Genomic DNA, 21,708 nt, shown 5'->3' on the forward strand with positions numbered 1-21,708 from the left:
AAAGAGTATGCATTTTTTGTCCTTCGAGAAAAGTGGAAACATAAAAACATTTCATTTTAGAATGTGAGGCCTTCAAAGACAAGAAGGAAAATTACGCAGATACGCTGGTAGCTAGCTCTTGGGATAATCTATTTGTCGAGAAGCTCAAGACATTTATTTTGAAGCTTCATAGAAAAAAAGGCCGAATACATTAAGAAAATGAAGAAGCAATTTGTCCTATAAACTATCTTTAACCACATAAACGTTAAAATAATTTATTTCTTCTTTCTTTCTTCATGATAACTTCATGCGACCATAAGCCTTCGGGATATAGTAGCGTTAACCAACTTCATGCGACCATAAGCCTTCGTGTTATAGGAGCGTTAACCAACTTCATGCGACCATAAGCCTTGGCGTTTATGGGACATGCATTTTACATTTTATTAGGAGGCACCCGAGTGTTCCAAGAAGTTAAGGCCAAGCCTCCAAATTGAACGAGCGAACAGGGAGGGAGGGATGGCGCGAGAAGAATCATGGAGTCTGAACAACGGTCCTTATCTCGGGGACGTCTCTGCCCTATGCTTTATTTACCGTCCCTGGGAATCCCCTATTCCCTATCTACTTGCAGGTATGCTCCGTTTACTTTGAAATTTTTTAACTAGATGTCAACACCGATCACAATAATCAATGGGCATCGAACTCGAGATAAGTGAATGGAAGAAAAACCAGTCTAAAATGCCAAACTTCATGGTCTTCAATGATCACACTGGCCACTGCATTTGTAGCTGCTTTAACAAACATAGACATCATGACATTCATCCATTCTTAGAGCTGATATAAGAGAATTTTAGCTGCTCTAACAAACATAGACATCATGACATTCATCTATTCTCAGAGCTGATATAAGAAGATTAGGAATGACATTAATGTGAAAAGAAATTCCGACACTCGGATAGTCTAACAACTACATGTAAAAGATAAGTCACAAGGTATTACACGAAAACCGCTCACGATGTTAGTACCGGAGTGAGTGACGATGCTATAAGCCAGGGTTGAATTCTTGCATAGTCCATTAATCCCATCCGCGCACTCGTCAGTGTCATTTTGAAGTTGAAGTTGCGCAAAAGAAATAGAAAAGTTAATCAGCCTCTTCAGTGTCATTATGTTGTTGCTGGATAGACTGAATCAATCGTTCCCTCCTAACAGAAACATGTTTTCATGTGAAGATGCAAAATTGTTACAATATGTACCAGCTATAGGAGTAAGCAGTGGAGGTACAGGGGAACGTGAGAGACACAATGCCTGTAAAATGTTCTCTAATGTCCAGGATATTTGGCCAAAGAACATAGAATTTCTAAACAGAACTTGTATTATCAAAGCGAGTATACTTAGATTGCTGGAGAAAGCAAGGCTTTCTGTCAGAGGAAGAATATGCTGCAGGGCTATGCTAATTGGAATGCAGATACCTAAGATTTGGGAGGAGGCTACATCTTTCATGTTAGGTTTTGTCACCTGTATCCTCTTCAGTTGGAGTGCTGATGCCAAGGAGTTTGCCAAAGGAAGGCTCTGGAGTCTACTCAACGTCACAAACATAAGTTTTATTTCTGTCCCTACTCTGGTCAGATGCTTCTCGATGTTTCTAAACAATTCTTTTAAAGCTGCTTGCTTGTTTATGCGGTCACGAAACCCTTCTTGAATTCTGCAAACGCGTCTTCAGAGACTAATTGCTTTTTCTAGGGACTGCGGCAACGACTGGATTGGCGTTCTTGACTGCAAATATCGATGACCAGCTCGTTCAAGAGGTCTTTGGAAACAAAAGCAGATTTATACATTCTCAGTAATGTTGGGAATCGAAGAACACAAAGATCAATGAGCAGCCTAGAAGAAAGCCATAAGAATAACGACAAATAAACAGAGTGCTGTCCCTCTTTACAGTGGCTTTATTGGGCAACCTATCTGTTTTGCAATTTTAGTTCTCCGTGACTTGCAAAACGCATAAAGAATCAAGACATTTCTTGACCCAAGAAATCAACAGGAATGTCTCAAAGATATTAATGGAGCTTGGCTTGATATTTTTCGCTGCTTAAAACCATTTATATTAACAGAGGCGGGAATTCAAAAATAATACCAAGAAAATGGGAACCGAATTTAGCAAACACAAGACAAAATTTAAGCCCTAGGGGATAAGTGTAAACTTAAGTTCAAAGATTATCGCAGAGCAAACTATTCAAGACGGGTAGGGCAAATTATGAGTCCTTCTGAGAATTTCCCTTGCCCCCACTGCTCATGTTGTTGACATCGTCGTCCTTAGTGGTGGAAGGCCAAAGTGAGACAGCATCTGAAAGTATCATTCCCACTTGTTCATATGCAGGCAGCCGGGATATCCCTAGGGTGGAATTTCATTCTACGTTGGTATTTACTCCACTCTAATCAGGCAGGGTCTGAAGGTATCATTCCCACTTGTTCATATGCAGGCAGCAGGGATAACCCTTGGGTGGAATTTCATTCTACATTAGTATTTACTCTACTCTAATCAGACTCCATGACATGAAATGTTGTCTTAAAAAAATGCTAAACAAACACTAAAGTTATAGGCAAGATTTAGATAACTTGTGCGATCACATTCTATTCACAAGATGTACATATAAATACATTTTTCATTGAGCCTTGGTTTTCATCTTCCAAGAGGTCTCTTGGACTTCTATGATGGTTGGCCTTCACTTGAGGCTTTTCGCCTTCCATTCAAGTGAATGAGCCAAGTTTGCATAACCCAAGAGGATTACGCTTCCAACAACCGCCTTCCCCCACCTCCCCCCCTCTCCCACTTAATCCGAAGGGGTGTATATGAGTCCAAGAAGAGAGTTGAAATACAAAAGTGCATGACAGCCAATGGCTGGATGGGCTCTTTAAAATTGTGGTTTAAGGAAGACCATAAACCAAATGAGATAGCAGAATTTGAAGTTTTCTACTGGTACCAACTCTAGAACTTAGGCTCAAAGCAGTTCCTGGAACAATTCCGAATTTGGCTATGTTAAAATTGGCAACTAGGGCCAAATTCCACTTTGGGCAGCTCCTTTGGGGAAGATAATTATGGCATTAAATTCCTCTTTTCGAGAGGACCAAAATCGACCTAAAGATCATCAATTTTGGTTAAGGAGAAGTGTAATTTTGAATTTATGTTTCTCTCATGTAAAATTAACAAGGTCAGCCTCACCTATATGTCGGGTCAATAAGCCCTACCGTCACGTCTCTTCAACCCCATCGAATGGTATATATAGAGGAGCCTTCTCCTTCATCTTAGACATATCAAAATGTTAAAATTGGAAACTAGGGCCAAACTCCATGTGGGTCATCTTATTTATGGCAGCTAATATTTTTCTTGGATTCCTCTCATTGAGAGGTGTAGGATTGATCTAGAGATCATTTGATTCCGACATGTATTTATGGAGACATGAATTTATTTGTGTTATTGACAATTTGTCAAGGTCAGCTAGCAACCAAATTACTCCAACTTATCCTCAACGTTGCATTGTAAATAGAAGAGGTCTTCAAGTCATTTTGGCACACTCATCTCTCTTGATCTCTCCTCTCCACTCGTTTGGGTTGTCCTCTCTCAAGGAGGACGTAGTGGAAAGGGTCTTCTAAGAGAGCCCTAGACGCAGTCAACTAAAGAGCCCTAGCTGCAGTCTTATGAGGAGATCTATTCGCAGGTAAGAGGAGACCTATATGCAGCTCAAAGAAACCTCTATACGCTGTCAAGAGGGAGTCATATTTGCAGCTCAAGGAGGAAGCCTAGCCGCTGTCCAAAGAGGGAGATCTAGCCACAGTGAAGGAGGCCTATACACAGCTGAAGGAGAAGCCCTAATGCGCAGTCCTAAAGTGCCCTACCCGCAGGTCAAAGGTGCCTTAATCCGCACTTAAAGGGAGGCCCTAATCCATTGTAAAGAGATCTCTAAAACGCAGCTAAAGGAGTCCCTCATCCTCAGTGATAAAGGAGACTAGGACGCTGTCAAGGGTGGTCCTACTTGATGTCAAGAAAGCTCCAATACGCAGCAAACAGGGAGCCCTAATTCGCTGTCCCAAGAGGCCCTAAATCCGCTGTCCTAAGAAGCTCTATATTCGTTGAAGCCTGTTGCCATGCGAGCTCTAGAGAGATTGAAGAAAGCAGTAAGCATGGCTTACTATGAAGCCACTCTATTGAAGAAGCTCTTCAATGAGCCATTTGTGCACACCATCATTGTATATTGCAGAAGAAGATTCCGAAAATCCAGTATTTCACATACCACTTTATATGGTACAACAAAGGACACTCCTGTTTTATGGCATGTTTGAGTAGACAGATCTCATGATGAGCAGGTTGTTTGATGGACAATGTGCACCCTAGAAAGTCAAGTTTAGGCTATGGTCTCCTTGAGTAAGAGGGAGTAAGATTTGCCAAATATTTTCTTCATTAAGATAAGTAAGAAGTAGAGGATTGCTAAGTGATCCATTGAGACTTTTAGAAAGCATCTTGGCACTATTCCCTATATGAAGGGATCCTTGGTTGAACATTGAGCTCTGGGAGCTCCTAGGGGCTTGCAATACTTTTTGAGCTATGAGCGATCATAGGGTGAGTGGTTCATTTTCCCCTATTGGTGCGCTATGTACAAGTTGAGTGGTTCACCTCCCCTATGATACCCCATGGTGGTTGACATGTGTGGAGAGTAAGTGGTTCACCTTCCCCTACGATTGCAGACACATGTATGTAGGGTGAGTGGTTCACCTTCCCATACTGTTGATGATATATGCATAGGATGAGTGGTTCACCTTCTCCTGTGGATACCCTAGTGTGAGATGCATTCAGGCATCTGCTTGTGGACATGTCGGTGGGACGTGGTTCATTCTTTCCCCACATGTAGGATGCTTATTCCCTATGATCTGTGGTTGACATGTTGGTGGGATGTGGTTCATCCTTTCCCTACATGTATGATCCTTCCTACTATTGTTGATTTGCATGCATGCAGGATGTGGTTCATCCTTTCCATACTCTCGGTGTTTTGCATGCATGTAGGATGTGGTTTATCCTTTCCCTACGATGATTGTGATATGTGATTGTAGGAGGTGGTTCATCTTTCCCTACATGTGATTAAGACGTGTTTGTAGGATGTGGTTTCCCCTTTCCTTACGAGTGGTTGTGAGCAGGATGTGATATATTCTTTCCTTGCTGATGTTCTTGCGTCATCCTACCCATGTAGTCTAGGACACATGGGAAGTACCTCTCATCTGGCCAATGAGTTGGGAAAAGTGGTTTGGGACCATAGCACTACTGATGGATGCACTGCGTATTGTCGTACTCCCTATGTCTAAGGTGAATGATGTTTCTTCAACTTGATCACTTGGGATCAAATCTGATTGGAGTTCACCCTTTAGTTATGTGGACTGACTTTTGTCAGTTGAGAGTGGCAAGGTTTTGTGACTCACCCTCGATCGATTCTTCTTTATTATTCATTTCAGTGTTCAACAGAGCAGAGCAGAGATGAGATATAGAGATGGTTTATGACGACAGGATGGCACGATGATTGATGATGGATGGGTTGGTAGGTGGAATTCTCCCTAGTTGAGAGGGAGTGTTAAAATTGGCAACTAGGGCCAAATTCCACTTTGGACAACTCCTTTGGGGAAGATAATTATGGCATTAAATTCCTCTTTTCAAGAGGACCAAAATCAACCTAAAGATCATCAAATTTGGTTAAGGAGAAGTGTGATTTTGAATTTATGTTTCTCTCATGTAAAATTAGCAAGGTCAGCCTCACCTATATGTTGGCTCAATAAGCCCAAAAGTCACGTCTCTTCAACCCCATCAAATTGTATATATAGAGGAGCCTTCTCCCTCATTTTAGACATATCAAAAAGCTTGGATCTATGTCTGAGGCAGTCGAGGTCTTCAAGGAGGTCGAAGGATGGTCAGTTTCTGGGTTAACTTCTGCACTAGGGCCGAGACTCTCTCAGATGGACAGTCGCAGGTCTAGACAATTTTGTATGGGCTATCTTATCCTTGCAGGTTCATGTTCAGGAGCAGAATGGCAGGCCGAGTTAGTTTCTGGGCTTGTCTGTGGTTAAGATAAAGGAGAAACCCTCTCCTTATGAGGCCGCATCACTGACCTATTATCTCAGAAAGGGCTGCTGTCTATATAGCCCAAATAAAGGAGGCCAAGATGCCTTATATGAGCAGAGACCAGCCCTAATGGAAGCTCCTTGGATATTAAGCTCAGCCGCAGTTATGAGGAGGTGTTTTGGTGCAATCAGAATGGATGACAGTGATCCTTAAGCAACCCTAACCAGACTTACCCTCCAACTGTTTGTCTCCAGTTCATGCTAGGATTACAGTTTTGAGTAGATCATTCATTTGTTTAAGGGTTGTAATGATTAGATCTTCAGATTGACAAGTCAGTATTGACTTTGAATCATTGTACTTTATCTCTCTCTCTCTCTCTCTCTCTGTGCTGAACATTTGATGATTAATAATAAGAAGATTAGATCAAGGGTTTTCCCCATCTTGGGGTTTTTCCTTGGCTTGAGCCATATTCTTGTGTTCTTCTGTCTTGGTTTGTCTTCAACATCTATCATTTATGTTCTTTTGTTAGTTATTGTCATATAATGTTTAATGTGATTGATAATGGATTAATGGGAAAATGGTTGAATGAAGTAATTAACCTAAGCAAAGAACATGTTAACTCAAATTAATAGGCTAGAAGTTGAAGTATTTTGCGAAGTGGAAGTGCTCCTTGATGATGGTTTAAACATGACCACAAACTAATGAAATGGGTAGATGGGTAGTAAATGTTGAAATCTAGTGTTGCAATGGCTAGAATAGTTTTTCACAATTGATAACTACTTCTATTAATTCTTCAACAAGAGCAATAAATCGAGATCACAGTAGACAATGAACAATAGATAATAAACAAGAGATAAGGGACACCAATATTAGGCTCACAGGCAAGGCAAAACCCACAAGGGGAAAACCCAAAAAGTTATTTCCTTGTGTGAGAGAGATTCTATCCATCAAAGTTACATCAAAATGATCCAACAAATCCAAATCCTTCAATGAAATATATATTAAAGTTTGTCAATATAATGAGAAAGATCAACATCAGATTCCGTGTAATATACTACTCAATAAGGCTGAAGTTAGGGCCTATAATCACTATAATAAAAGGCCGAAATGTAGTCCTTAAGCCACCACAAAAAACTCAATGAATAGTTATAAGAAGCTCGGCCCAAAACCTTCGGTCAACTCAGGTCAACGTCTTAAAGAGTGGAATTACAATCAACAAAAAATCAAGGTCCTTCTGAAGTCTTCAACCTCCAAAATGAACAAAACATAAGTCAATTTGATGCCCAAGTCAACTGTAATCCACGAGCCAAAAGAGAATCCTTCTTCTGAATTTCGCACATGTGGATGAGCTCTGAAATAGAAGATCGAACTTGTGTGATTGGTGTGTTCAAATGAGAGCCAACAAGCACTTATATATAGGTGTCATGTGTGGGCTAATTAGCCATAATGGGTCCGACATGTAGGTCTTCTTAGCGCCGACTTGTAGGGCTAGTTGGGCTGAATTGTAGGTGTCCACAAAATGATTTCTTCTTCATGTTTGCAATGAAAAATGCCAACCATAACTACATTATTTTTCAACAGTAGAAGCCGAAGTCTTTGTTCGTGGTGGTTTAAGGCTGGCCACCAACCAAAACGTGCCCATGGAGCATGAATCTATCTCTGGCTACAACTTTGAATCTTGCTCTGGCTATCTTTGGCAACTAGCTCTGGTTGAAACTTGCTTGATATTTCTTTGAAGCAAGTAGCTGACCATCAATTCCACCTTGTCAGATTCAAGGTGAGAACGTGAAGAGATCTCCACTGCAAGATGTGTCAATACTCAGGAATGAACTCTAAGGTATGATTGGTACATCTTCTTGGCTGTTAAAGAATATTGCCAAGAAGTGATCCAATTAAGGTGAATCTTTCTCTTGCAGGAGGATTATGTTCGGAACAAGGTTGCACGAAATGGGGAAACAGGTATGAGTTTCTGAAACGGGCACGAGTATGAAACGTGACCCCCCCAAATTTTGGAAACGGGGAAACGCGAATATATATATATATATATATATATATATATATATATATATATATATATATATATATATATATATCTTAGGACATTTAAGAAATATGTGCAATCATAAAGCATATATGATACATTTTAATTTATTACATTATGATAAAATTGTCAATTGTCAATGCATAAACTATAAGTCTTTAAATTTACATCACATTTACTCATGAATGATCACATAATGAAAATAAAAATATCCAAAATCAGCCACGAGAAATTTCTAATTTCTTGTCTTTTGCTTGATTGGGAGTCTCCTCCTACATAGTCGAACGACCTTAGTGCTCTTGATTAAATACAAGTTTCATACCCTAGTACCCTACATGCTTTTGATTATTGGGAGTCTCCTCTGCATAGAGGGCTTGGTTATCTTGATTAAATACAAGTTCCATACCCTAGCACATGATAAAATCCAATGGAAACATTGCAATCCCCCCAATCCTGAAATCTTAAAAAACAGATAAGTCTACTGGATTTTGAGTGAGATTTAAAATTCTACTTTCTCCATATGAAATCCAATGGGGGCGAAACCACTCTCAAACATCCTGAGTCATTTCATGGTAATGTTAAAAATTTAAGTAAAAGGATGAAAATGAAAAAAAAAGGAGAATATCACTTTTACTTTAAGAATTTAACATTACCATGAACTGCATATGCCTCAAACTTTCTGATGAACTGCATATCAACACTAGGGCAAAAGTTCACTTTTATAACTTTAGACAGGCATCTAGAAGCAATTAGAAGGCATTAGAAAAACCTAATTAAAAATTAGAAGACAAATTAATAAAAAAATAAATAAAAAAAGTCAAGTTGCATGTGGAAATGGTGTCGTACGGCCTAGAAATGCGTTTCCAGCCGTGGCCACGTTTCCACCTCGAGAAACGTGCCAGTACGGCCAAAAACGCGTTTCTGGGCTGTACCGTATGCGTTTCCGCGTTTCATTTCCGTTTCGGTACGGGAACTCCTCCCTTGCCAACGTTTCCTGCAACTTAGGTTCGGAACATATCTCTGAATGATAGGTATGTTTTCCACAATGCTCACAAGGGTGAAGATCAAAACATTGATCTTTCACATGGCTAACTTGATCACATTGTTGGCATTTGACGATTTGTAGTGGTTGTGGAAGAGGATGTGGAGCAAGTTGTTGAAGTTGTAACTAGAGTTGGTCTTCATAATGTAAAATTATTGATGTATTCATTACATTTTGCTCAAAGCATGTTCTTCATGCTTATAGAGTAAAAAAGAATTAATTGCAAGTCAAAAGAAAAGTGTATCTGAGTCATGTCCCATTTGGACATTTGTAAGAAAATGTAAATTGATTTTTGTATTAAGTCATAAGTCCACCAAATGAGCAAGTCGGTCTTGTCCTCCAAGAGCCACCTATTCGACCTCCTGGTTAGCTATATATAAAGGACACTTTGACCCATTTGATGTACAATCAATTATCATCACATAAAGTACTTTCTGCACCTAATAAAGAAGAATAATACCGAATTAAAAGGAGAGAGAATCTCGCACATGTGGAGGATAGATTCTATGAATGAGGACGGATTTTCAGAGGCAATTGCAGACCTATTTTCAGTCCTTGTGCTGTAGAATCAATATTTTAGGACGTTGACCAGAAGAGGACTGAAATTTCAGGAAGATGACCAGATCTGGACCAGGTTTGACCTGTGTTGACTTTGATTCTTGGAGGAGGGCTAGAATTGATGTTTTGGTGATAGTTTTGGTGACAGTTTTGGTCTTGTCTTGGATATCTCATCTTGATTTGATTCTGTAAGAGAAGGATTGTTGGGTTTTTCCCCTTGTGGGATTTTTCCCTGGCCTGCAGCGTAATTTTGGTGTCTCTTGTCTCTTTATTTTCTTGGAAGATTGAACATTTGTATAATCGCTTGATGAAGAAGACATAACAAACAATAAGAAGAAATCTAACATCCACAAGTAATTATCAAGTTAAGAGGAATCAATCCTAATCTACCCTACACTTGGTTTCTCAACATGGTATCAGAGCAATGGTGAAGATAAGAGCACTAATGAAGAAACCCTAAGTAGCGCTAAATCTGAAAGAAATTAGAGCATATGAAGGAAAGTTTTGGGTATCCGAATCCAAGAAAAGAAGCAGATCCATGTTAGTTTTTGTAGCATCGGTTTTGTTCTAGCTGCAAAATTTGGTGGAGAGACTAGAATACATGTATTCTCCAAAACCCAGAAATTGTTTATGGAAATTCCACCTAGAGACTACTTAATTAAAATAATTAATCTTTTTTTAATGGTGCCTAAGTCTAAACTTAGGAAAATTGAATAATTCAAGGGTATTAATTAAGTCATGGTGAAATCTTCTAGAAGAAGACATGGATCGAGTTCTAGTGAATCTTAGCCATCGATTATGTTTTAATTTTGGTCGTTGAAGCCTCAATTAGAGATTATAAGAAGAAATTCGATGGGAGTTGGAGAACACTCTTGAGGAACAAGGAATTCAATATTGCTGGGAAATTGAACTCCAGAGTAGCAGCTGTCAGTTGCCGGAGATGATTCACTAGTTTCGAAGCAGTGAGAGGGGCAGGGATAGTAAGGTCGGAAGGAAGTTTTTCTTGTTCGGTGAGTGCGTAGTGCAGAGAGGCAGCGCAAAGCTTTAGAGGGAGATCCGTATTTGCTGAGGAGAAGTCGAGTTTTAGCGGCAGGAGCCGAAGTGGGAGCCTGAAGAGCCAGAAGATTGAGTTTCCAGAGCAGCAGCTGATCAGTAAAGTGAGAGAGACGCTGGTTCTAGTAGGTTGACACAGATTTGCGTATGCTAATACAGAGGCAACTCATCTTGAGCTAAGGTTAGTCGGATCACTGGTGGAAGTGAGATTTTTCTTACTACATGTTTGTTAGTTATTTTCTTTGTATGGAAAGCTAGATTTGAGCTTCCATAGATTTGTACTCATATTTAAATAATACAAACCCGCAATCGCTGCACTGATTTTCCCGCATTGGGTTTTTCCGGGGACATTTGTCCAAAAATAACGGTGTCATGTGTTGTATATTTCTTTCTTGCTCAGTTTCTTGTTTTTGCATATAATTTTAATTGGTGAAGCTTGCAGTGTATTAGTTTAAGTATTTGGTGTAGGATTCAGTAAATAATTTGTTTAGTAATTAACAAATAGTAGGAACTTAATTAGTTGCTGCAATAAAATTTGGGTCTCCAAATTTTCACATGGTATCAGAGCACAGATAGAAGCCAAAGAGCGTAGTAGCAGAAGAGGAGAAGGAGGTTTGAATTTCTGCATAGGCAACAATTCGTAACCCCAGAGGCAGCCCAATCCTTGGGTTAGGAGGGTTGAGATTTTGAGGAAAGATCTATTTCTCTGAGAGAGTCGACAAAGAAATTAGATTTTCCAGATCAGAGGTAGAGGGAGACGCAACATTTTCTCCTTGCAGAGTAAATCTTCAGATGAGACACAGATTTTGCAGCAGCGTGCTAGTGCAAATAATGTCATGAGGAAGGAAGAGCACACATTGAGGGAATTCTTTCCTCAGGGGACTTCTAGCCCATAAGTTTGATTTTTCCTAGCAGAGCAACAATAGTTGTGTGTAGAGTTTCTAACTCCAGAAGGGAGTGCAAATAACTGGGCAGTAGCTGCGCAGAGGAGAAGAGGAGGAATTTGACATTTTTAGAGAGATGGCATCAATAGGGTTGAGAGATCAAGATTGGTTGGAGGGAGCCTCCAACTATGTTATCTAGAAGGCTAAAATTTCTTGTCTTCTAGATGAACATGATCTCAAGACTTACATCGATAGTGTGGTAGCTATACCCACAAATCCAGATCCGCTTAAGAAGTACAAGAAGGAGATGGCAAAGACAAAGAGCCTGATCCTCGATGGGGTTCGAGATCACGTGGTATTTCACATAGCTGGCAAAGATATTGCTTGACAGATGTGGGAAGTGTTGACAACTGGAGTGGCACCTGATGATTACATGAAGACTCCATGCCCAAGGATGATCCAGAGGACACTTATACCATCAGATATCGTCAGTCAACAAAGTTTTTTAACTCTACTTCTATCTGCTCATTATCTTTCTTGTACCCAGATTCCACACCCTATGGGGAATTGTAATAAGTGATACTAGTAATGATGAGTTTTGAGTCTGTAACAGGCCTAGGATGTTGGGGTTCGATCAACAAACGAGTACACCTTGGAGTGTTTTTTTTATTTGGTTAATTATCCCTTCTTTTTCAGAGGTGGATAATTTTCTGGGTTTTTTCACTCACGTTTTACCCCAAAGCTGGGGTGAGGTTTGAAGGTTGGGCCCTTGACACATCTTAGTGTCTAGAGTTTATGTATGTTACCATATTAGATCACACAAAAAATTTCATGGAAATTGGTTAGGTCTAGGTAGTCATTTTTTTATTTTTTAAATTTTCCGCAGGTCAAAAATTGCAAATAAAATTGTAAAATTGTAATAAGTGTAGTCTAGAGAAGTTGTATTGGGTATGAGTAATCAAAATTACACCTCTCACCCTCAACTTTCTACTGTAACACACTTTGAGGGGTTAATAATGTGTTTTGGACCCTCAAAACCCACTTTTCCTAAGTTTAGTGGGAAATCTGACAATTAATTAAGCCAGAAATTAAATAAATGGAGAAAAATAAATATCCACACATGTTAAATGTTGTGGAAATGAGGTGGAAAATTATGGGGGAGTTAAAGTGAAGTCCCAAGGTGATGTGGACTCCTAAAATCAAGGAAATGACATGTGCTCAAATAAAATCGAATTTCTGGCATTAAATGAAAAAGCTGTTTGGAAATTCGAATTTGTGAAATTAATGCACATTTGGGAGGATTTGGGAGAATATTTGGTGGAGATTTTTGTGGGAAATTGTCCCCACATGGGTTACCACCCATATACACTTGTCATTCCACCATATAATTCAAATTTGGCACATAAGAGAAGAAGAAAATGATGTTCACTTGTCAGAATTCGATTTTTACACTTGGCATTGGAGCTCCATTCAACAAATTTGAATTTCTCTTTGGGATTGTCACCTCATGCCACTTGTTTAATCACTTCTACTTTGGGATTGACTCCAATGCCATTTGTCATTGTCATTGTTCATTGGGATTTGCTCCCAACTCTCTATATAATAAAGCTATGGGCTCTCACATTGTATCATATTGTTGCTAGCTATTGTGCTTGCGGAAGTGCTGCTGCCTTGTACACTCTCAAAAATATCAATAAAGACTTTCGGGTTTCATTCATGAGGTGTTCCTCATTTTCGAGTGTGATGGATTGTTGAGCATTGGTATAATTCCTTTTACTCTGCTTTGATCTAATTTTCTTCCATATGCTCTTATAGATTTGTTAATGTAGAGCTATCTTGCATTGACATTTGATTTATAAGTATGCTCTAGATATAGAATGCTCTAGTTGGTTTTAAATAAATCTCTAGAGTTTCTTATCATTGTTTATTGCTAAATCTATATGGAACTAATTTTTGATTGAAGTTTTGTAGAGGGAACATCTTGTTGGGATTACGGAATCAAACGTGAGGGGAAGTATTTGGAGAGACCAACCCACTTGATACATTCTTAAAGGAGCTCTCATTTGTTCTTTGAACCTTCATAGTCTTATCTTACAAAGTGGTTTTGCAGGGATTTCAGCACATAGCTTGTACACAAGCCAAGAACTTCTAAATTTAAATCTCTTTTAAAAAATATTGTACTTCATTTCTTTCATTGGCTATATAAGAGCTTGAAGATGGCTAAGCAAAACACGGGAGTTTACTCTCACTCTTTAGCTTAGCCTTTTGTAAATTATAATTGTACATATACATTTTATCTTGCTGATTTTTCCGTTAATATTTAACTTATTTTGCAGTCATTGTTTGGATTGTTTGCTAACTCTTGTGTGGCAGATTTTGAAGAGCAACTTTCCGCAACATCTAACAAGTGTTTGTAGGACCTTTGGCAAGTGTTGGGGGTTCAATTTCCAAGGATGTCGTGAGCCCTTTTGAGGCTTATTTTGGCCAAGTTGAGTTCACTAGAGAGCTACCCATTTTCCTCTTTAAGCCGTGGGCATTTGGAGGAAACTCACACCTTGTTTCCCTTGCATAAGTTTTGCGAGATCTTGTCACTACTTTCTCAAGAAAGGAGGTCTAATGTCCAAGTTTCAAGCAATTATTGTGAGGACTCTCCTTGAAGTTTAGTTGAGGACTTTGAAGGACCCTTTACTCTTTGTAATATTAATAAAAGATCTAATTTTCTTGTGGGAGCTTGGGATTTCTCCCATAGTATCCTATCTTGCCATTTAGAGGGAGGCTTCTCTTGGGTGGATTGGCATTTGCATGGTTTAAGCTTTCATACTTCATTCACTTACATGCATGCTTTAATTGGGAATTAACACAACCTCACTATCACATTTCATTAAGTTAAAGTTTGTTACAATTTCATTTGAGCTTTGTATTCTCTATCTCATTGTTGCTTGAAGCTACAAGCTTACACTTTATTTTGGGCAATTCATCTTTTACATGCAAGCATTTTATATCTTAACAAACTTTGATTCATTTCCATTTACCTTCGTAAATTGTTTCATGAGCACTTGAAAGCATGCTTCAATTTTATGCTACGTTGTTATCTTGAATATTGGAGCAATTTATTGTTATTGTCTATTTGAAACAAATTTATTTTCAAGCAAATTACTTGTATCATTTTAATTCATTGATGAAACACATGCAACACTTGTAAGATAATTTTATTTCTCCAATTGAAGTTACAATTGCAACTTATGTTGAACACTATGTCATTCTTAAGCATTGCAAATCAATCTCTTTGAAGCATTTGCATGTATCATTATTTTAATTTGGGGAATTAACACAATTTGCATTTCATCTAAGCATTTTAGTGTAGGAAGGCTCCAAGCCTCATTAAAATTTTATCTCCAATATAAGTTGGTTGAAGTAGACATCTTAGGGATCCTCTACTCTTCTATTGACTCTTCACTATGAGATCCATATCATTGGGCGAGGGTGAGGTCTGAGGATTGAAGAGTTGAATTGTAATCTTGTTGTAGAGTTAATTAATAAAATCAACCAAGAACACTTTCCATTACATTTACTTTACTTGTCTCTTGATGGTCTGAATTTTCATATGCAAAGTCTATTCCAAAAGCAAGTATTGTAATCATTTCAAACAAGTGTTTTCTTTTTATGTTTCAAGTCTAATTGCATATTGATGTCTAGGTTTGGCACTTCCTTTCTGTTACATTTCCAAGTTGATTAGTAATTTTTTGGTTTTGGCAAGATATGTTTCACATCTTTTGATTTATAAAGTTGTTTATCTCAAAAGCATTTTGTATCTTACATATCTTGTGCTAACAATTCTTATTTACATTTCAGGGTTACTTTGTTTTTTCTTTTGAGAGCATTCCATTTTACTTTGAGCAAATATATCTTTAAATTGTTGAGCAAATTCCTTATAAGACACTGGTTTTATGGTTTTTTTAATCATATTAATGATTGGCATTGCTATTTCAAGTTGCTCACTTCATATTTGCTCATAAATCCTTAAAAGTAATCCATTTTCACTATAACACTTTCCTAGAAACTCACATCTTTTAACTTAACTTTTCATTAGGAACCACCCCCTTAGCTAACCTAGGAGATAGCTCAAATGGTGAAAGTCAGGATTAGTGTGACAACCCTTTCTTTGAGTTCCCTGCCACCAACCACACCTTGTGGGGTTGAAGGCTTTTCTCACTAACTTGTAGGTAGGTGTAGGCGGCAGGGTCAACATGAAGCACTTGCTATGCTATATGAGGGATCTTCCGAGCAATGGAAGATGTATCTTGAGGAGAAGCTGAGATGCACAAGGATGCAGAAAGGGGAGCGCATAGACCTTTTTCTTACTAGGCTTCAAGATGTCTGGGACCAATTGTCTTCAGTAGGGTGAGCGCCCCAGCCTACAAAATTGGTACGGTTAGCTCTAAACAACGTTTCCGAAGAATGGAAAGTTTTTGTCCAGAGTTTCCTGGGCAGAGAAAAATTGCCAGATTGGGATTGTATGGAGGCTGATCTGCAGCAGGAAGAGATGAGGCGAGATCAAGTGAAGAGCACCATTAGTGGTAGCAGCAGCGGTGGTGGTATGAAGCAAGTAAAGGAGGAGGAAGATGTGGCCCTGCATCAAAGGGGCAACAAGAGCAACGCAGGAGGAAGGACATTTCCGAGGTGAAATGCTTCAGATGTGGTGACAGCAAGAGCAACGCAGGAGGAAGGACATTTCCGAGGTGAAATGCTTCAGATGTGGTGAGCTTGGCCACTACATCACCCAATGTCCTCTCATAAAGAAGGACAAGGAGAAGAAGTAGGATCAACAGGCTGTATCCGTAGAGAATGACAGGTTGTCCTCCAGAATGGAGGAAGAGTTTGCCATGATCACTGATATACCTCTAGGAGTGAGGTGGGGTGATTTGGTTTCGTAGCCCCAGAGAGCTACAAGATGGATAGGATTCTTGAGGAGGTCCACCTCATGAATCAATACCTTGCTACAGGAGTCCATAACACACAGTAGCAGGATGGATCAATGGCAGAGGGTGCAGTCAGATGCCAGAGTGACAGATGCGGTGGCTAGTAGCGGCAGATACTGGGCAACGTAGTGCAAAGTTGGCAGCAGCGCAGAGGCTTCAATGGTAGCACAGAGTCTAGCAACAGTCAGGACTCGGGTGACAGATGCATCATACTGATCACAATTGTTTCAGTATTTTGGATGCTTTTCCGTTACAATTGCAGCAACAACAACAGATGGAGAGGGAGTTGCAGTGCAGACGCTGTGTTGGCAGCAGTTCAGTTGGGCCAACAACAAAACAGATGCAACTCACATCAGAGTTGCGTAGTAGTGATGGGCAGAGCAGCCAGACATCAGCAAAGTAATAGGAGGTGGTGCAAAGATAGGGTATTGCTTTAGTGGGTTGCAGTGCTATAACACATTCCTCGCTAAGAGAGAGTGTTAGTTTTTGTAGCATCGGTTGTGTTCTAGCCACAAAATTTGGTGGAGAGGCTAGAATACATGTATTATCCAAAACCCAAAAATCGTTTATGGAAATTCCACCTAGAGACGACTTAATTAAAACAATTAATATTTTTTTAATGGTGCCTAAGTCTAAACTTAGGAAAACTGATTAATTAAGTCATGGTGAAATCTTCTAGAAGAAGACATGGATCGAGTTCTAGTTAATCTTAGCCATTGATTATGTTTTAATCTTGGTCGTTGAAGCCTCAATGAGAGATTATAAGAAGAAATTCGATGGGGGTTGGAGAACACACTTGAAGAGCAAGGAATTCGATATTGCTGGGAAATCGAACTCCAGAGTAGCAGCTGTGAGTTGCCAGAGGTGATTCAGTAGTTTCGAAGCAGTGAGAGAGGGGTAGGGATAGTAAGGTTGGAAGGAAGTTTTTCCAGTCTGGTGAGTGCATAGCAGAGATATAACGTACTCCATAGAGAGGCTGACGTAATGTATAGAGGCAGTGCAAAGCTTCAAAGGGAGATTCGTATTTGTTGAGGAGAAGTCGAGTTTCAGAGGCAGGAGCCGGAGTGGGAGCTCGGAGAGTTAGAAGATCAAGTTTCCAGAGCAACAACTGATCAACAAAGTGAGAGAGATGCTGGTCCCAGCAGGCTGACAAAGATCTGTGTATGTTGACGTAGAGGCAGCCCGTCTTGAGCTAAGGTTAGTGTCGGATCACTGGTGGAAGTGAGATTTTTCTCACTAGACATTTGTCAATTATTTTCTCTGTATGGAAAGCTAGATTTAAGCTTCCATAGATTTGTACTCAGATTTATTATAGCATAATAGTACAAACCCTCAGCTGCTGCACCATTTTTCCCGCATTGGGTTTTTTTGGGGAAATTTGTCCAAAAATAACAATGTCATGTGTTGTATATTTCTTTCTTGCTCAGTTTCTTGTTTCCGCATATAATTTTAATTGGTGAAGGTTGCAATGTGTTAGTTTTGGTATTTGCTATAGGATGTAGTAAATAATTTGCTCAGTAATTAACAAATAGAAGGCACTTAATCAGTTGCTGCAGTAGAAATTTGGGTCTTTGAATTTTCACAATTCAAATGTGTGGTAAAACTTGTGAACAGTCCGAACTTGTGGCGATACTCTGGAAAATATACAAATTTGTGAAGCAATCCGAATTTGTGGTGATACTTTGGAAGTGATCCGAATTGTCTGTGGTGTGATACAAGATCAGAATTGTGTGACAGTGATCCAAATTCTTTGTGGTATAACAAAGATATGAATTGCGTAGAAATCCAAATTGTCTCTAACAAAGATCCGAACTATCTGTATATTGTGTGAAAAAAATATGAATTGGGACAAAGGTTTGTGGTGACTGGTAGAAGATCCAAACTTGTACATTGTCTGAGACAATGTATTTCAGAGGAATGCAAATTTTTTCTAAGGAACTCTTTCTCTGAGGACGTGACATCTAAGTACAGATTCAAGGCATCTATGATGACACCAAGATGATCCTATATATGTGGAGAAAGTTTGTGTTCCAGTTTCTTGAAAAAACAAATTATTTCCTGAGATCCATCTTTGTTCTAGAAGATCGAAACTGTTGTGTTAGCACAGTTTCAGGCTAAGTCATGAGTAGGTTTAATTTTTTTTTTTTTAGGATTAATTTTGTAAATTTCAAAATTTTTTAAAATGCTACTGGAATTTCCGGTAGTGCCCAATTTTCTTGTTCTGACAGTCTCCCCTGTTTTTCGGACAATCTTTTCATTCTAGTTTTATTTCCTGTTTTTTAAATTTTCCGTTACTACCGCAATTTCCGGTAGCGTCTCCTGTTTTAAAAAATAACGCGGAAAACTCAACCGTTTTCGATTGTCCATGTGTCATAATGGCAAAATGATTAATCCAAATCATAAGATTTCGTGATTGGATAGGTCACAAACTTCAAGTCAAGTCAAGTGGTAGTGGTTAATTGATTTGGTTGATCGTATTAGCTAGGTGTTAGTCACAACCATAGCCAACTGTTGCTTACCCCACTGATCTTAAATAAACTTGTGTTTCCAAAGTTAAAACGTGTCTGCAGCGTCAGTCTTGGCCATAGGTTTAAATTCTGACGACTGTTCTTTCTGTTCTGCGTAATACGCTATCGGAATTTCTGGCCAGTCCGAATTAAAGCAGGAAAATTGCCAGATTTGCAAAAAATCTCGTACAGCCACCTGTAGCAGATTAGTTGGACTCTCCAAAGCAACTCGACTTCATCATTACTATTACATGTTGTCTATTATGACATGAAATCTCATGTAATCATGAAGGATTATATGCATAGGAGATTGAACCAAAACTTCATCTCAAATATTCGAAAATGGAGGAAATTTCACCATTTTGAATTTCTGAAGTGTAGCAAAGGAGACAGTGATTGAGGAGGTTAAGAACACATCCCAGATTTTCAGGCAGCATAATTCAAGCTAATTGCAACATCTGTTGGGTAAGCTTCCATACGTTGACATCTATTCTTAATAACAAGCAAACAGATATCTATGGCCCCAAAGTCTAGGAAAGGTGGAAAGCTTAAGAGAATCGAACCTCAAGGAGCTGAGCTAGTTGATGCTAATCCAAGTGTTAAAACACTGTTTATTCAGGCAGTCTGGTATCCACTCCGCACCATGTTAGGAGGCTCACATCAAGTTGTAGCCCAAGAGTTTGCTCAAACTTTCAATGGACAGGAAGCTACCATCTTTGGTTTCAAATTGCAGGTTTCAGAACAGTCAATTGTAGAAGCTTTTAACCTTCCCCAGGAAGGAGAAAAGTGGTTTAAGGGACAACTCATTACAGGAGGAGATCTCAATGCTTTTATTAGAGATGAATACAAAGATCCTAACTAGGCCAAAGGAATTCCCAACAATTATCTTAAGAAGGAATGGGAAGAAACAGTCAAACTGGTTAAGATTTTTCTCACTTGTGAGAGAAGGTATACAGTAGTATTTCTTTACCATATGAGGTTTCTTTTTCATTTTGCAGGTATGAGGACTCTTAATCTGCCCTATTTCATATTGAAGAGCCTGACCAAAATGGCAGCCAGAATTCAAACACATCATGAGGCATCAAAATACAGCCTGTATCATTAGGCAATTATCAAGGTTCTGGTTGAAGAAGAACTAAAAAAGAGAAACCAAACTTGGGAACATTTCTTGTTTTACAGGGCAGGCCAACCTGCACCAAAACCCCAAGAAACTGCTAAATCTTCTTCAACACAGGTTCAGACAGAAAGGACATCAACTACATCAGCTGAAGGAAGTTCCAAAAGAAAGGCAAAGAAGGAAAGTGTAAGCAGAGGTACCAAAAGCAACAAAGAGAAGCCTTTAGCTGCTGAATCTGAAAAGAAAAAGGAGCAAGGTGAAAGCTCTTCTGCCCAGAAAACAAAAAGCATGAAAATGGTTCCTCCTGTTAGACCTTTTCCTAAGGTTTACACAAGAACTTGGAGAAGAAAACTTGCAGCTGAAGAGAAATCTAAAGCGCAGGTGCTTCCTGAAATTCTGGAAGCACATAAACAACAACAAGAAAACCAACCTATTGATTCTGATGAGGAATTGCTGAAAGAAGCAGGGTATAAAAGGACCAGTAAAAACAAGAAAAAAGAAATAAAACCAGTTGCTGGAGCTAGGAAGAGACATACTAGGGAAAGAAACAAATACGAAATCAAAAGCCCTAAATAATCCTAGTTTATTGACTGAAGTAATAGTCATAGATGAACAACATACAGAGTTGCAGACTGAGGATCCTTCAATTGCAGAAATCAGAAGATCTTTGAAGAAGCAAAGAGGTAAAGCTCCCATGGACCAGCCATCAGAGCCTTCCAAAAGAAGAAAGGTCCAAAAAGAAGCAGAAAAGAAAGAGACCATCATCAAAGAAGACACAACCAAAATCACAAGGTCAAAATCTACTGCCAGAAATAAAACAAACTTGGATAAGCTTGCAGAGGCTGCAACTCACATGGAATGAAAGGGTAATTTTCCTTAAAAAAATACCTTTTTGCATATCAAGTCAAAGTTTTGAATATGAAGATTAAAGCTCAGAATATCCAAGCATATACAGGTGTTTCGAAGTATTTTTTGTTAAAATTTTGAAGTGAAAACGTTATCCTACCGGAAATCATGGAAGTGTTTCCAGTTTTTCGCTATTACAGGTATTACCGGAATTTCCGGTAGCACCTGTTTCAACAGAAATATACAGCTGTCAGTAGAAAACCTCCGGGCAGTTTTGGAAAGACAACAACCCATAACAATATGGATAAGGAAAATGATGGATATGAGATAGTTATGAGGTTGTTGAAGGTTGTATTGAATGAAGCCATATGGTCATTTAATAGTCAAGACCATAAAGAGAAAAATCAACAGCAAAAGGGGCAGCCAATCAGTTTTTCCAGCAGCCAAGTGTCATTTTTCCTCTTTTTCTCATCTACACCTGTACTTTCTATTGCAATTCGATGGGAGATGATTTTAATATCTAAAAGACACCTATGTAACAAGGAAATAGTGGAACCACCAATTTAGGAGAGTTGGAGTTGGTGCCTCTCTCTCTATATATATCTTTT

The 21,708-nt window shown here is 39.0% G+C and overlaps 1 protein-coding gene across 1 annotated transcript in view; it reads left to right on the top strand.

The window, feature by feature from the left end:
• The first annotated feature begins 365 nt into the window (after nucleotides 1-365).
• LOC149246881 (uncharacterized) overlaps nucleotides 366-21,708 on the top strand; it is a 323,872-nt gene continuing 302,529 nt past the window's right edge. The window contains exon 1 of the mRNA XM_089458051.1: nucleotides 366-607. Coding sequence (XP_089314177.1) covers nucleotides 496-607 — 112 coding nt within the window. The 5' untranslated portion in view covers nucleotides 366-495. The remainder of the gene's footprint in view (nucleotides 608-21,708) is intronic.

Source organism: Pinus tabuliformis, chromosome 7 (genome assembly GCF_031772625.1).
Source record: "Pinus tabuliformis cultivar Carrire ecotype Pingquan chromosome 7, CPIR1, whole genome shotgun sequence".
Classification (NCBI taxonomy): Eukaryota; Viridiplantae; Streptophyta; class Pinopsida; order Pinales; family Pinaceae; genus Pinus; species Pinus tabuliformis.